This window comes from Sminthopsis crassicaudata, chromosome 3, assembly GCF_048593235.1.
Source record: "Sminthopsis crassicaudata isolate SCR6 chromosome 3, ASM4859323v1, whole genome shotgun sequence".
Lineage (NCBI taxonomy): Eukaryota > Metazoa > Chordata > Mammalia > Dasyuromorphia > Dasyuridae > Sminthopsis > Sminthopsis crassicaudata.
In genome coordinates, this window is record NC_133619.1 from 566,179,847 (window position 1) to 566,194,227 (window position 14,381).

The 14,381-nt window shown below is 37.5% G+C and overlaps 1 protein-coding gene across 7 annotated transcripts in view; it reads left to right on the forward strand.

Annotated features, from left to right (window-relative positions):
- Positions 1-5,199, forward strand: part of FNDC3A (fibronectin type III domain containing 3A) — a 190,754-nt gene extending 185,555 nt beyond the window's left edge. For all 7 annotated transcript variants that reach the window (XM_074304750.1, XM_074304747.1, XM_074304749.1 and 4 more), the window contains one exon: positions 2,757-5,199. In XM_074304750.1, coding sequence (XP_074160851.1) covers positions 2,757-3,074 — 318 coding nt within the window. In that variant the 3' untranslated portion in view covers positions 3,075-5,199. The remainder of the gene's footprint in view (positions 1-2,756) is intronic.
- The last annotated feature ends 9,182 nt before the right edge of the window (positions 5,200-14,381 follow it).

The following is a 14,381-nucleotide window of genomic DNA, read 5'->3' on the forward strand; positions in this document are numbered from 1 at the left end:
TCTTTTACCTCAGGAATCCAATTTCATTGATGTAGGGACTACTTCCTGCAATGCTGCTTCCAATATCCTCCTCTTCTTAGATAATAAGAATATAGAAGCTCCCATTTGGAAGTTTTCAGGTCATCTAATGAAATGAGTACCTAAACAGGCATCTTTCCTATAACATCAGTCAACCAAAAAGCATTTATTAAGCCTTATGTACCAGACACAAGGCAAGGTATTAGAGAACAAAAATAAAATATTTCCTGCCCTCAGAAAGCTTATGTTACATCAAAGGAAACAACATGTACATATATATATATATATATATATATATTCAGAATATATGCAAAGTAATCTCAAGGTTAGAAGAAGGCAGACAAAAGAGTCAAGAAAGACCTCTTGAAAGTGATATTTCAATTGAGTTTTGAAGCAAATTAGGAATTCTGAGAGAGGGAATTAAATATCAAATGGATTCTAGTCATGCAGAGACATTTTGTACAGAGGCATAGAATATTGTGGGTATGAATACAAAGAAAGCAAGTTTGATTGGACCTTAGAAACAGGACATTAATGTCTAATGAACACAGAAAGATTGGTTGAAATCAGTTAGCAAAGGTCTTTAAATGTCTAATTCCTAGAATTAATAGGGAGAGAGTAAGCAGACCTGTGCTTTAGAAATATCAGTTTGGCAACTATATGAAAATTGATTTGGAGAGGATACTGATGAGAAATCAGGGGAACTGACCAGATATTGTGGTCAAGTGTCTTGATTTTTTTCTCTATCTGCTTATATTTGCAGATGTTTTGAAACCATCATGAGTGGCAATAACCAAAAATTCAATCAATTCTGGTTATCTTCCCCTCCCAAAAAAAAAAAAAAAAGTTAGGTTATTAATGTCCTTATCTACAGAGGACTAAAATGCTCATAGACCACAGTATCTTCTCTGATGTTAGGCTTGTCCTCCATAACTTGAAATCTTTAAGTAAATATACAACAATAGTTAAGACACTCTTAAAAGGACTAGGAGGCTGTGTCAAAGTGAATAAAAGGAAAAATTCAGAATTGTTTTTAATGATCAAACATATTAGGAATATGAATTGTTTATATCAAGCAGACATCTAGAAAACTGGTGGTTTCATTCAGGCAGTATTTATTTGTTTGCATATAGAAGATGTGTGGTCTAAGCACTGAGGAGATGGAAAGGCAAAAGACAGTCTCTGCTCTCAGGGAGCTCACAGATAACCTTGCAGACAGTAGGGCCATCACGGAAGGTTTCTTGTGGACAAGGAACTTGGGAGAAGCCTGGAGGGAGAGAGTATTCCAGGGAAAATCAGTCAGAACGTGCACTGTGTTGGTAAAGGGAGAGTGAGGAAGCCGAGGTGTCCGGGTCGCAAAGCATGTGAAGGGAGCTCTAAGGTATTGAGAGAGGAGTGAGCCAAATTGTAAAGAGCTCTGAATGCCAAGTGCAGGATTTGGACCCTGGAAGCAATACGGAGCTATTAGAGTTTATGAAAGGTGTCACATTTGTGCTTTGGGAAGATTAATCAGAAAGCCAAGTGAAGGATAGACTATAGGAGAGAAAGACTGGAGGCTAAAGCCAACGGCCATATCAGAGTGATGACTCACAGCCAAGTCAAATCACCAGGTCCTGGGAAACCGATTCCATGAGAGGAAGGGAAGAAGGCAATGCCTAACTGCACTTCTAGGTAACTAGGAAGATGGCAGTGCCTTCAACAGTAATGGGCAAATTAAAAGCAGGCAAGGTCTGATGGGGAAAGGTAATGAGTTCTGTATTAGACATGTGGGGTTTAAAGTTATATAGCATATGCAGTGTGAGATGTTCAGAATGCAGAGATGGAAGTGTCCGGAGGATAGGAGAGAGTTAGAGCTGGAGAAGTAAATATGATCATCAGCAATCACAAAGCTAATGAAATCCCTGAGAGATGATGAGATCACCAAATGAAGTAGTATATGGAAGAGATGAGGGCCCAAAACAGAGCCCTAAGGGACATCAGCACAATGAAGACCCAGCAAAGGAGACTTAAGAAGTGATCAGACTGGTAGGAGATCAAGGATAGACCTGGCAGAGAAGGGATGATCAACAATATTGAGGACTGATGGGAAAGCTTTAGAAAAGGCCCTTGGATTTGGCCTTTGAAGATCATTGGGAACTGAGGAGAGAACAGTTTCAGTTAAATGATGAGGTTGGAAACCAGACTGCAGAGAAAGAGTGGAAGCATCTAATGCAGCTATTTCTCTGCAGCATTTAGCCACAGAAGTATCTGATAAGAGAAATAGGATGACAGCTAATAGTAATGGAAGGATCAAGGGAGGTTTCTGGAGGATGAGGGTGACAAGGTTTGTCTGTAGGAGAGGAGGATAAATAAAAGGGCGGGAGGGAACCATCTGCTGGAGAAGTTAATGTAGAACTGTGTTGCTTGTGCAAGTCAAAGGGTCTGCCTTGAAGGAGAAGGACCAACCTCTTTGTGTGAGATAAGTGAAGGGATTGGGGAAGGGGAAAGAGGAACTCACAGCCAATGGCTTCAGTTGTTTCTCCTCTCAGTCAGAGACTGTTTTCAGTAGACCACAAGTTAAATGCTTGAGTGAAATTTCTTTTTTTTTTTTTTTTTTTTTTTTAAGCTTATCTGAAAAGATAAGCAACAAAATATTGCTGGTATACAGTAGCATTCATAGTGTGTGTGTTAGAAATTATTTGATCATTTCCCCATGTTCCCCACCCCTCATTTACAAAAGATTTGCTTTTTCTTAATAGATTTACAAAGGTTCTGACTGGTACTTCCGGTATTCAGGCCTTCAGCAGAACTGTGAATATCGTTTTCGTGTGTGTGCCATTCGACAGTGCCAAGACACCGTAGGTGGTCATCAGGACCTCGTAGGCCCCTACAGTGCCACTGTAATATTCATCTCTCAGAGGACTGAACCTCCAGCCAGCACCAACAAAGACACTGTGGAAACCACAAGGCTGCCACGGACACTGACTGATGAGCAGTGTGCTGCAGTCATCCTTGTGCTCTTTGCTGTTTTCTCCATTCTGGTTGCCTTTATCATTCAGTACTTTGTAATCAAGTGAAAATGTAATTTTCTATTAGAATGCTTCCATTACCTTTCCTTTCGTCATGTTCCACAAATATTTCTGTTTTGCTTTTACAAGAACAGTGGCATTTAGAACTGGCATTGGGACCCTAGAACATAGCATTTTTGCCACTTAAAATGCTTATATTGTTAGATAGAGACTGGCACTTTATTAGAACGCAAGCCACAGAAATATCAAGTATTTTTTGAACATGCCTTCTTAAACTACAAACTTTATATGAGGCAAAGATATAATTGAGATTTTCACCAGTCAGCATGAGTGTAACAGTGGTATACCTATTCCTACTTTAAAAGAAGTGAAGCATTCAGAATGAGTCAGAGCATTTAAAAGTTACACAGACACATGCTGCATAAACTATTAGATGCTGTGAAAGCAATCTCGCGCTCTATTTCTACCTCCTCATTTGTCTTAATTATTTGGGAAGTGGGATTATAATAAGTAATTGAGGGGACTTTCTCAGGCAGCAAACAATAAACTGGATGGACAAATATGCGTGAAAAGAAGCTTCTAATTTGATAAATGTGGAGTTCTTTACTGCAAATAGATATTTATAAAACTGAAATGGTGTGGCACTTGCCTGAAAACAAGTTTACTCATAAAGGTACCTCTTCAGTATCTTGCAAACATGGAAAAGAGAGGATTTTTAGATAGTTACTTTTTTAAAAGTAATTGGAATCACTTTAGAACTTCACATCTATTTAATTTGGTTTCAGTGTATGGTGGTAGTATGTGAGTTTATCTCTATATACATACATGCCATACATGTATATATATACATACCACAACGTATGACTATATATACTAGAGCTCTCTGATGTACAAAGTTTATAGGATTACCCTAAATTTTGCTGCTTCCCTTACAACTACTGCCATCACCATCAGCATTTAGAATCAGACTTCATATCTTTGTTTAGGGGCACCAGATCTGAAGTGAAAATGTAATTTGTACCAGAAAACTTCAAGCTGCTTCCTTTCTTGAAAAAAACTAATGTTTAATGTAATGTCTGTTTGGAGATTGTACCAAATTGTTGATTGCATGTGGTTAATGTTGCATTAGAGCACTTTGCAATTGCAAAATTCATCAATGTTTTGTGAGCTTGCATTTGTGAGTTCTTGGATGATCAGACTGAATTTTTCAAATATCCCATTGAACATCTTTTTGGATGTCAGTGACTGCCAGTAACATACAGCTTGTAGTGAAGCTATATAAAATTCTTGTCTCATCACATCTATACTATCTGTTAAACACTTGTAATTTGCTTTCTTAATTTATTATTTGATTTTTGTTAGGGTAGTGAATCACTAATTACTTAGTTGCTGGGTTTAGCATTTTAATGGTTATTAAGCACTTCTGTCAGTCTTTGGAAAAAAAAAAGAAATGTATGTTTTGTGCTTTGAAGATCTTTGAAGAATTTATTAGAATGGGCATGTATTGTACTTGTTTCACGTCCAATGATTTGTGCTGTTGAATAACATTAACTTTTGTTCATAAAAGAAATGGATAAACTTGGCCTTCCCAAGGTAAGAATGACCTGTCACTATAATGTACTGTATGTTTACATTTTTATTTTAATTCTGACAATTCTGTAGAGGCTGATACCTTCCCATAAAACAGTGATAGCAAACATTTTCTAGAAACTTATTAAAAAGTGCCATGTTTGGCAGTACAAATGAGGTTGAGTGTAATATCCCAGAGATTTCTATACGGTTGAATGTCTAAAATGGTAAGATTTGCCACTGTGGTCAAACTCCAGTGGCTTGTTTTTCATAGTAAAACTCAAATGAACTCCTATTTTTGATAGTAAATGTCATTTAATAGTGTATTTGCCATTTGAGCCTCAATGCAAAATACTGCAGAGGAGAAAACAATTTTTAATGTAATCTTAATTTTACCTCATATACTGTACATTCCAAAAAAAAAAACAAAAAAAAAAACCTCTAAACTTTTTAAAATGTTATAGATACACTACCAAACATATCACTTTAAAATTGTATAATGTTGAACTTCATATAAATGAAAAGTATAATCTCATAGAAATATACATAAACTATGTAGCAAAAATATCTTTAAAATCTGTGGAAAATAAAAATTGTATCATTCTTTTTTGAGGAAATATTTCTTGCTTTCATATACATGTTAACTTTCCTGTATTTTTTACTGGGGTTTATAGTTTTAAGAAGTAAGAAGTAAAATATCCACTTTTGTTATCTTGTGCTGACAGACCACAGAATAATAGAATAGAGGTAAATCATCTAGTTTTAGCCCCCTCTGTTTACGGACGAAAAAAACCAAATCTCTAAAAAAAGCCACATGCTAATAAATACCTGAACTGGGAGTTGAATCTAGGAACCCCTTGACTCTATCCAAAACTCCATCACATCACACTGAATTTGTTTAGTTTGAAATACACTGATTTCAAAGGTCTTAACATTATAAGTAGTAATCACCAATAGGTTAAAGATTAAAACTAGAATAAGGAATTTTTTTCTCAGTTATATACAAAAAAATTTTTTTTTTAATTTTGGTTTCCAAATTCTCTCCCTTAATTTCCTCGTCCTTGCAAACGCAAATGGCTTGATATGGATTAAATATATGCAGTCATTCAAAACTTACTTCCACATTGGCTAAGTTGCAAAAAAAAAAAAAAAAAAAGACTGAGGGGGGGATGGAGGGGAGAGCATTCGCTGATCTGCAATCAGAATCCAACATGAGCTCTTCAGAATTTTCCTGGATCATTCTATTGCTGAAAATAGCTAAGTCAGTTACAGTAATCATTATACAATATTCATTGTTACTGTGTACGATGTTCTGATTCTGCTAACTTAACTTTGCATCAGTGTGTATCTTTTGTATAACACACTAAGATTCCAGTACAATCATACCACAACTTGTTCAGGCTTTCCCCGAATGATGGGTATCCTGTCAATTTCCAATTCTTTGCCAACATAAAAGAAGCTGCTGTAAATATTTATGTACAGTCCTTTTCATTTTTTCGTTGATCTTTGGAGTACAGACCTACTAGTGCTATTGTTGGGTTAAAGGGTGTACACAGATTTGTAGCCCCTTTGGGCATAGTTCCAAATTACTATCCCGAACAATCAGTTTAAAATTCCATTAGCACATTAGTGTCCTCATTTTCCTCCATCCCCTCCAACATTTATCACTTTCCTATTTTAGCCAATCTGATAGATGTGAGCTGATATCTCAAGAGTTGTTTTATTTTATATTTCTCTGATCAAATAGAACATTTTTTCATATGACTATATATAGCTTTGATTTCTTTGTCTGAAAACTGCCTATTCATATCTTTTGACTACTTATCAGTTGGGGAATGATTTTTATCCTTAAAATTTTACTCAGGCTATGATTAGAGAAATCATTGCTATATCAGAAGCATTTGCAGTTTACAAAAAAAGAGAGAGAGAGAGAGAGAGAGAGAGAGAGAGAGAGAGAGAGAGAGAGAGAGAGAGAGAGAGAGAGAGAGAGAGAGAGAGAGAGAGAGAGAAGAAGAAGAAGAAGAAGAAGAAGAAGAAGAAGAAGAAGAAGAAGAAGAAGAAGAAGAAGAAGAAGAAGAAGAAGAAGAAGAAGAAGAAGAAGAAGAAGAAGAAGAAGAAGAAGAAGGAAGAAGAAGAAGAAGAAGAAGAAGAAGGAAGGAAAGGGGGGAAAAAAATCCCAGTTTTCTGCTTTCCTTCTAATCTTGACTGCATTGACTTAATACAATTTTTTTTTAAATTTAATGTAAAATATAAAATAATACTATATCTCTTGTTTGGGCATAAATTCTTTCCTTGGGTTAAGGACTTTTTAAATTTTATCCTTTACCCTTAGATTATGATTTATGCTATACATGAAACTTCCTGTTTTCCTCACATAAGAAAATAACTCATATTAAGCATTAGCAGAATTATGAAGTAAAGAAAAAAAATTTTGAGGGCCTTTTTACCCTCATCTTGGTATTTTGTGTTCCCAGGACACTATATGCCCAGCATCTCACTAGCCTTACCTTGTCATATTTCCAAATTTTTCTTTCCTTCATCATCCTCCTTCCTTAGCCCTACCATAAAAGTGACCAAAACTTAAATGTATATCTGATCTTAATTACCCATAAGGCAAAATATGTCTATCACCTCTACTTTGGTTCTAGATACTGCTCTAACCTGTCTGTGCTTGAGCTTTAGTCCTGAAACACTTACTCCACATTTCTAATGTCCTACTCTTACCTCAAACTCAGGCTGTCCAAAAGATGACACATATAAAGCACTTTGCAAACCATAATGCACTATATAAACTCCAGCTTTTATTATTATTAAATTCATTGCCTAATTGGTAATTGTATTCTAGTCTCTTCAAAATCTAACCCACTTTCCATGCTGCTGCCAGATCAGTCTTCCAAAAGCATAGTTCTGGCCATTTTATAACTATATCTTAGCACTCCTTCCCTACCATTTGCCACCCTCCCCTTCAAAAATAAAACAGTCCAAATTCCTTATCTTAATATCCAAAGCTTTCAATGGTTGGAACTCTTATTTAGACTTTATTATTTTTTCACCCAAGTAACAAACATTTCTTCATGACACACCCATATACTTTCTTGGCATATATATAATATTATGTTTATCATGTGTCTCCCCAACTAAGCTATGATCTTTTTCAAGAGCAAGGTTCAGTTTTACACATCATCCCTGGGACCTAGCACAATGCTTTGCCAAACATTGCCCAAAAGAGAATCGATTAAACACTATGAGGGAGGATGACTTGAGCTGGGTCTGTGGTCTCCTTTGGTCCTTACCATTTCTGTGTGCTTACTGAGGCTGCAAGGCAAAGCAACCTTTCCAGTGGCCAGGCAGCCAGGGAGGGCCTGGGATGGTCGAGTGCTGCCTTACCTCATCTGAAATGGGCCAGAGTGACTGCTGCCCAGTGGGGCTGAGAGGTGGGGACAGGAAAACTGCCATGAATATCACAGGGGCTAATGGTGTCAGCAAGGGAATGAATGTAGAAAGGGGCAGAGGGCAGGACGGCTGTGCTGTGGAGGAGTGATCAGACAGAGTATTCAGGAGATGGGATCCAGCACTGGAGAGGAGAACTGAGGAAACGCCTTCACTTCAGAGAGGGCAATCAGACATTGCAAAGGGCTGAGTAAGAAAAATGTACATAAAGAGACAGAGCATATCTCGACAGAGTACTGGGGAATTTTTAAGCTGTGAGCAGTTGGGGGCATTTATAAGTGACAAGAAAGGGCTGTCAGAACAAAGAATGTTCCTGGCTGTGGGACCCTGGGCAAATCACTTAACCCTAATTGCCTCAACAACAACAAAAAAAGAATGGATGATTGGGAGCAATGGGCTTCAACCTACAGAAAGGGATGGATCAAGTACAAAGGCTTTGAGGAGATATGGGCACTTTAAGGGTTGGTGAGTGGAAGTAATGACATCAAAGGATTGATTTGAGGGGAGTGGGGAATGAATGGTCCATGTAACCTGATAAGTGTTTTTTAAACACCTGTTACATGCTGGGCACTGTTCTAAGCACTAGGGATACAAAAAGAAGAAAAAAAATCCCTCCCCTCAAGGAGCTTGCAATCTAAGGGGGAAAGCTAGCACATAAACTGATATACACAGACAAGCTATACATGAGATATTTAGGAAGTAACAAAGGCACTTTGTTAATTAAATTAAAACAGGTTGGGAAATGTTTCCTGTAGATGATGGGATTTAAAGGTAGTCAAGGAGACAGTTGACTTGTCTCCTCAAATGTCCAATAAATGATCGTCCAGTCTCAAACTGAACACCTTCAGTGAGAGAAGGGAGTATTCCAATTTGGAGCTGTTTTAATTGTTAGGAAGTTTTTCCTTTCTTCAAGCCTACATTGGGCAGGCAGTCCTAACTAGAATTCAAATTGAGTCCCAGACAAGCGGTGTGATCCTGGCCAATTGCTTAGCCTCCTTCAGCCTCAATTCAGCTGAGAAATGGGGACAATAATATCCATCTCCGGTTGGCTGTGAGGACCAAATGCAATGTTTGTAAAGTATTAGCATAGCAGTAGTAGGTACTTAATAAATGCTTGTTTCCTTCCTAAATCTTCCTTTGCTTTGCACTCATTGCTCAAAGACTTTTGTCTTTCCATTACATACATTGTCCTCTCCCTACATATTACAATCCTTAAAATATTCCTTACAAGTGTCCTCTAGGCCAAATGTTCCCATGTTCTTTCATCCATTATATTTTTAATATGATATCAAGTCTTCTCGGTAATCTTGGCTAATCCTCTCCTAATGCACTACATTCTGTAAAAGTACTTCCTAAAATGGAGCACTCAGAACTAAACACAATAGTCCAGAGGGGTCTGCCCAAAGACAGACCATTCAAATGCTTCTTACCCAACTACTCCCAAACCTTTCCAAACTCAAAGGAAATGAGCAAAGTAAGTCCTGGTAAACTTATGTTAGACTGTAACAAATGTTACTTTTTATATGAATCAGATTTACAATACAATAGAAATGTATTTTTTTTAATCTAAGTACAGTGTGTATAACTAATAATAATTTAGAAGGTAGGGAGTCAAAGGTAGTAGAGCATCAGGCTTAGAGGCAAGAAGACAAGTTCAACTCTGGCCTGCACATCATTAACTGTAAACCTGGGTAAAGTCACCTGGCTTCAGGTTACCTCACTTTCCTCTGTAAAATAGGAATAATAATAATAGCACCACCCTTCTAGGATTGTTTTGAGAATCAAATGAGATGATAGTGTAAAAGACTGAAACTCTTAAAAGGTGTGCTTGATTCAGACAACCAAGCACTTGAGGCTAATTATCTATTGGACAATGATTCTATTAGCATATGTTTGGAAAAATGGCCCTTCTCCTTGTTCTATGCTGGCTCCATGTTTGGTGTACACAGATAATTGTAGGAAGGATTAGAGGGTGGTGTGAGAAGAGCCAGACTCACTTTTCCACCGGAGGAGGAGGAGAAAGTTTGGTGGCAAGCTTGGGGCAGTTTGTCTGTCTTCTTCACTTCTCCCCCTGAAGACCAAGGACTTTTACTTAACCTGACTCTGGCTGTTCTTGAGGCCTCCAGGGAGCTAGTCAGGACATTACCTAATAGTAAAACTATGATGACTGAGTTAGCTCCCTGGATACCTTATAATCTGCCAGAGTCAGGATAAGCAAAAGTCCTTGGTCTTTAGCAGTAGAAGTGAAGGGGATGGATGCTTAGGATCTCCACAACCTCTCCTCTTAGTCTCCCACCCAGAAGTGACCCTGGCTAGTCTTGCTCCACCCCCTAGTCCCTCCTACAATTCTCTGTATACACCAAATGATTGGGCCAGCACAGGATAGTGGGAAGGGCCATTTTCCAAGCATATTCTAATATTGTCCAATGGGTAATTAGCCTTAAGTTCTCGATTATCCAAGTGCTTTAACTCAAGAGTTTCAGCCTTTTACATAAAACAATTAGCACAATGCATAATACATAACAAATCACTCTATAAAAATTGGCTGTTACCTTTGTTATTCATACATTTAGACCTCTTGTATAATTACAAAATCTTAGAATTGAGGATCATTTAATCCAATGGGTGTCTGAGCAAGAATCCTTTCTACGATATTCTCTACAAGGGCCCACCCAGCTTCTGCCACAAAAATCTCCTGTGCAAAAGACCTTAACGCTTGGAGACAAACTAACGAAGAGGATCCACCATGGTGGAGAGATGTTCCAGAGTGATCCAAACCTTAAAAGCACCCACAAAGGGACTGTTCCAAGCACTCAAGATAGAAAGCAAAAGTAAAGAGGCTAGGAGCTTGCATGTTAATGGGGAAGAATAGAGGGCTGGAGCTCTAGAGAAGTGTACTTGAAACTAGGATACTTACACCAAAGTGTTAACTCAATGGAACTGAGGAGATGATGGTTCTCCAGTTCACATATATACTTAGTGCTTAGTATGGTAATGTGAAGCTTCTCTAGTTCACACATACTCAGTATGCTGTAATGATGTAATCATAGTCACACAAACACACACACACACATATTCAGTGTGCTATAATGATGTAATATACTAAGGTATATAAGGGCTGAGAAGGACTGAAAATGAGACATTACATCTTTGACCAGCCTCCCTGGTGGCTCTCCTGCCTCCGGCACTGAGACCAAAACCCATATGTTACAGGGAAGAAAACATATAGTTGTGTATATGTACCCAATACATAAATAGACCGATACAAGTTAGCCTTAAGAAAGACAGGCCCTGGCCCAGGACAAGTGCAGAAGGAAGCAAAGTGGTGAAGAGAGACAGCGTTCTGCACAGGAAGGTGAGCTCCTGCTAAGGTACTATGGAGGGAAAAGCACCATGTATGAGAAACAATAGGAAGGAGATGAGCAAGGAGACCCAGAAAAATGACCAGGGAAGATCATGAAAGGCTTTCAGGGTCGAACATGACAAGGTAAGACCTGCCCTTCAGGAAAATCATCCTGGCCCAATGGAAGGGCAGACTGCAGTGGGGAAAAACTTGAGGCAGAGAGACCAAGTAGGAGGCTAAGCCTCTCAGCCACAGGCAAAAGGGATGATCAAGGGCCAAAAGTCAGGTGGCCACTCTGTGAGTGGACAGAACGGGGACTTCTATGAGATGGATTGTGGAGCTAGAAACAAGACCAGGCAAAGGACTCATCTGTGGTGAGGAGATGATGAGACCACAGGAGGAATGAATGAAAAATGTATTGAACGCTTGTCCAGAACACTTCTCTCTCCTGTCATAGATTCCTTTGTGAGTAGTCTCATTCATTCTCTGTCCTTCTAATCCTGGTGAAGGCTATAGCAGATAGTTCATAAATGCTTGTTGGCTGATTGGAAAGCAGTTTAAATCAAAGCAATCTCTCTTTCAAAGAAGCTCATATTCTAATTCTCTGACAGACATTCTTGAGTCCCCCAAAGCAAGGGAGCATACCCACCACACATCAGAGAAGGAACTTTTCCTGTACAAAAGGAAAAGCTGGCATATCATCATCCCATCTTGGACACAAATCTCTTCTGTCTCCAGACTTCTGAGTTATTGATATTCTATACAGAATATTTACTAATCTCCATTGGATATATAAAAATCTTTAAGGGCTATCTCTTCTTTTCTCTTCTAGGGTGGAAGCTGAATTATTGCATAATCATTTGTCTTAAGAGGTCTTTTTCTCCCCACAAAAATAATAGATTTAATTTTCACTTGGTAACCAATTTTAGCCAGAAATGAAGTTCAAAATAGACCTGAGGTATGAATATGGTTAACTATACCAAAATAGTATTTGAGCTATGAAAAGATTAATGTACAATGAAATATTTACATACGCTTATATTTTATAGCTTCTGAAGTGTATTGCTATACTGAGATAGAGAAGATAATGAGAACAAAACATTAATTTTGCAATTTATATTTATAATGAAATAATTCAATAACATCCATGCTTAATCAAAAAGGCATTACCAAATATTATTAGCTAAATAATTTAGTAAGTATCTTATAGGGTTTTGTATTTTATCTTGGATTGATGTATGGTTCATACATAGGGCAAAAGTATTTACATGAAAATATTATTTTTTTATGCATGAGTAATTTTTAATAACATTATCCCTTGTATTCATTTTTCATATTTCCCCCTCCCTCCCTCTACTCCCTCCCCTAGATGACAGGCAATCCCATACATTTTACATGTGTTACAGTATAACCTAGATACAATATATGTGTGTAAATCCAATTTTCTTGTTGCACGGTAAGTATTGGATTCCGAAGGTATAAGTAGCCTGGGTAGATAGACAGTAGTGCTAACAATTTACATTCACTTCCCAGTGTTCCTTCTCTGGGTGTAGCTGTTTCTATCCATCATTGATCAACTGGAAGTGAGTTGGATCTTCTCTATGTTGAAGATATCCACTTCCATCAGAATACATCTTCATACAGCATTGAAGTGTACAGCGATCATGAAAATATTATTAATGATATTATTGAAAATAAATAGCTTTTCCTTTAAAATATAACAACCTGTTAGAACAGGTATCATGTATATCAAGCATATTGTCATTCCCAAATTCATCTTATTATTATTATTATTATTCAAGATATTTCTGGTTTATTATTTGACAAAGAAAAAAATTCTACCTTTTATATTCCTAATTCTTAAAGGGTAAATAATGCATATATAATAATGCATAATTATATAATAGATAATGTAATTTCACTTAGGAGTGGTAATACAATCAGTGTTTTTTCTTCCTATGGCAAAGGAGGGGGAAAGGTCAGTTTAAAGTGAATGATCCACTCTATCAGAAGGACACAATTATGATAAAATATCAGGTAGCAAAACTGGAATTGCCCCTTTCATAAATCCAAATGAGTAGGACAAATTTGTCATCAAGACTTTCTATTTTAAAACTCCTAGAATTTCACTCGAATATATTTAAATTGCTATAGTGAGTAGCCCTAAAGGAAAGTGCCCAAACACCAGATATTTAGGCATATAAGCCAGAAAACAGTGAGGCTGAAGAGAGGAACAGGGATGGAGTGTAAAGAAACATTTAATGGAGCTTCAACCCAAGAAATGGGCTTTTTCCAGACTCAGTATGAAAGCCCAGGGTAGAAACCAAGGCAGCTTCCAGTAGATGACAGATTGAAAATGGATCTGTCCCACTGCAGACATAAACTACAATTTAGCTTAAGTTATCAGAAAGAGAGTGGATGCCCATCAATTGGAGAGTGGCTGAATAAATTGTGATATATGAATATTATGGAATATTATTGTTCTGTAAGAAATGACCAACAAGATAATTTCAGAAGGTCCTGGAGATACTTACATGAACTGATGCTGAGTGAAATGAGCAGGACCAGGAGATCATTATTTACTTCAACAACAATACTATATGATGATCAATTCTGATGGACGAGGCCCCCTTCAACAATTAGATGAATCAAATCAGTTCCAATAGAGCAGTAGTGAACTGAACCAGCTACACCCAGCGAAAGAACTCTGGGAGATGACTATGAACCACTACATAGAATCCCCAATCCCTCTATTTTTGTCCACCTGCATTTTTTATTTCCTTCACAGGCTAATTGCACACTATTTCAAAGTCCGATTCTTTTTGTACAGCAAAATAATTATATGGACAAGCATACATATATAGTATTTAATTTATACTTTAACATATTTAACATGTATTGGTCAACCTGCCACAGGGGGCAAGGGTGGAGGAAAGGAGGGAAAAAGTTGGAACAAAAGGTTTTGCAATTGTCAATGCTGAAAAATTACTTAT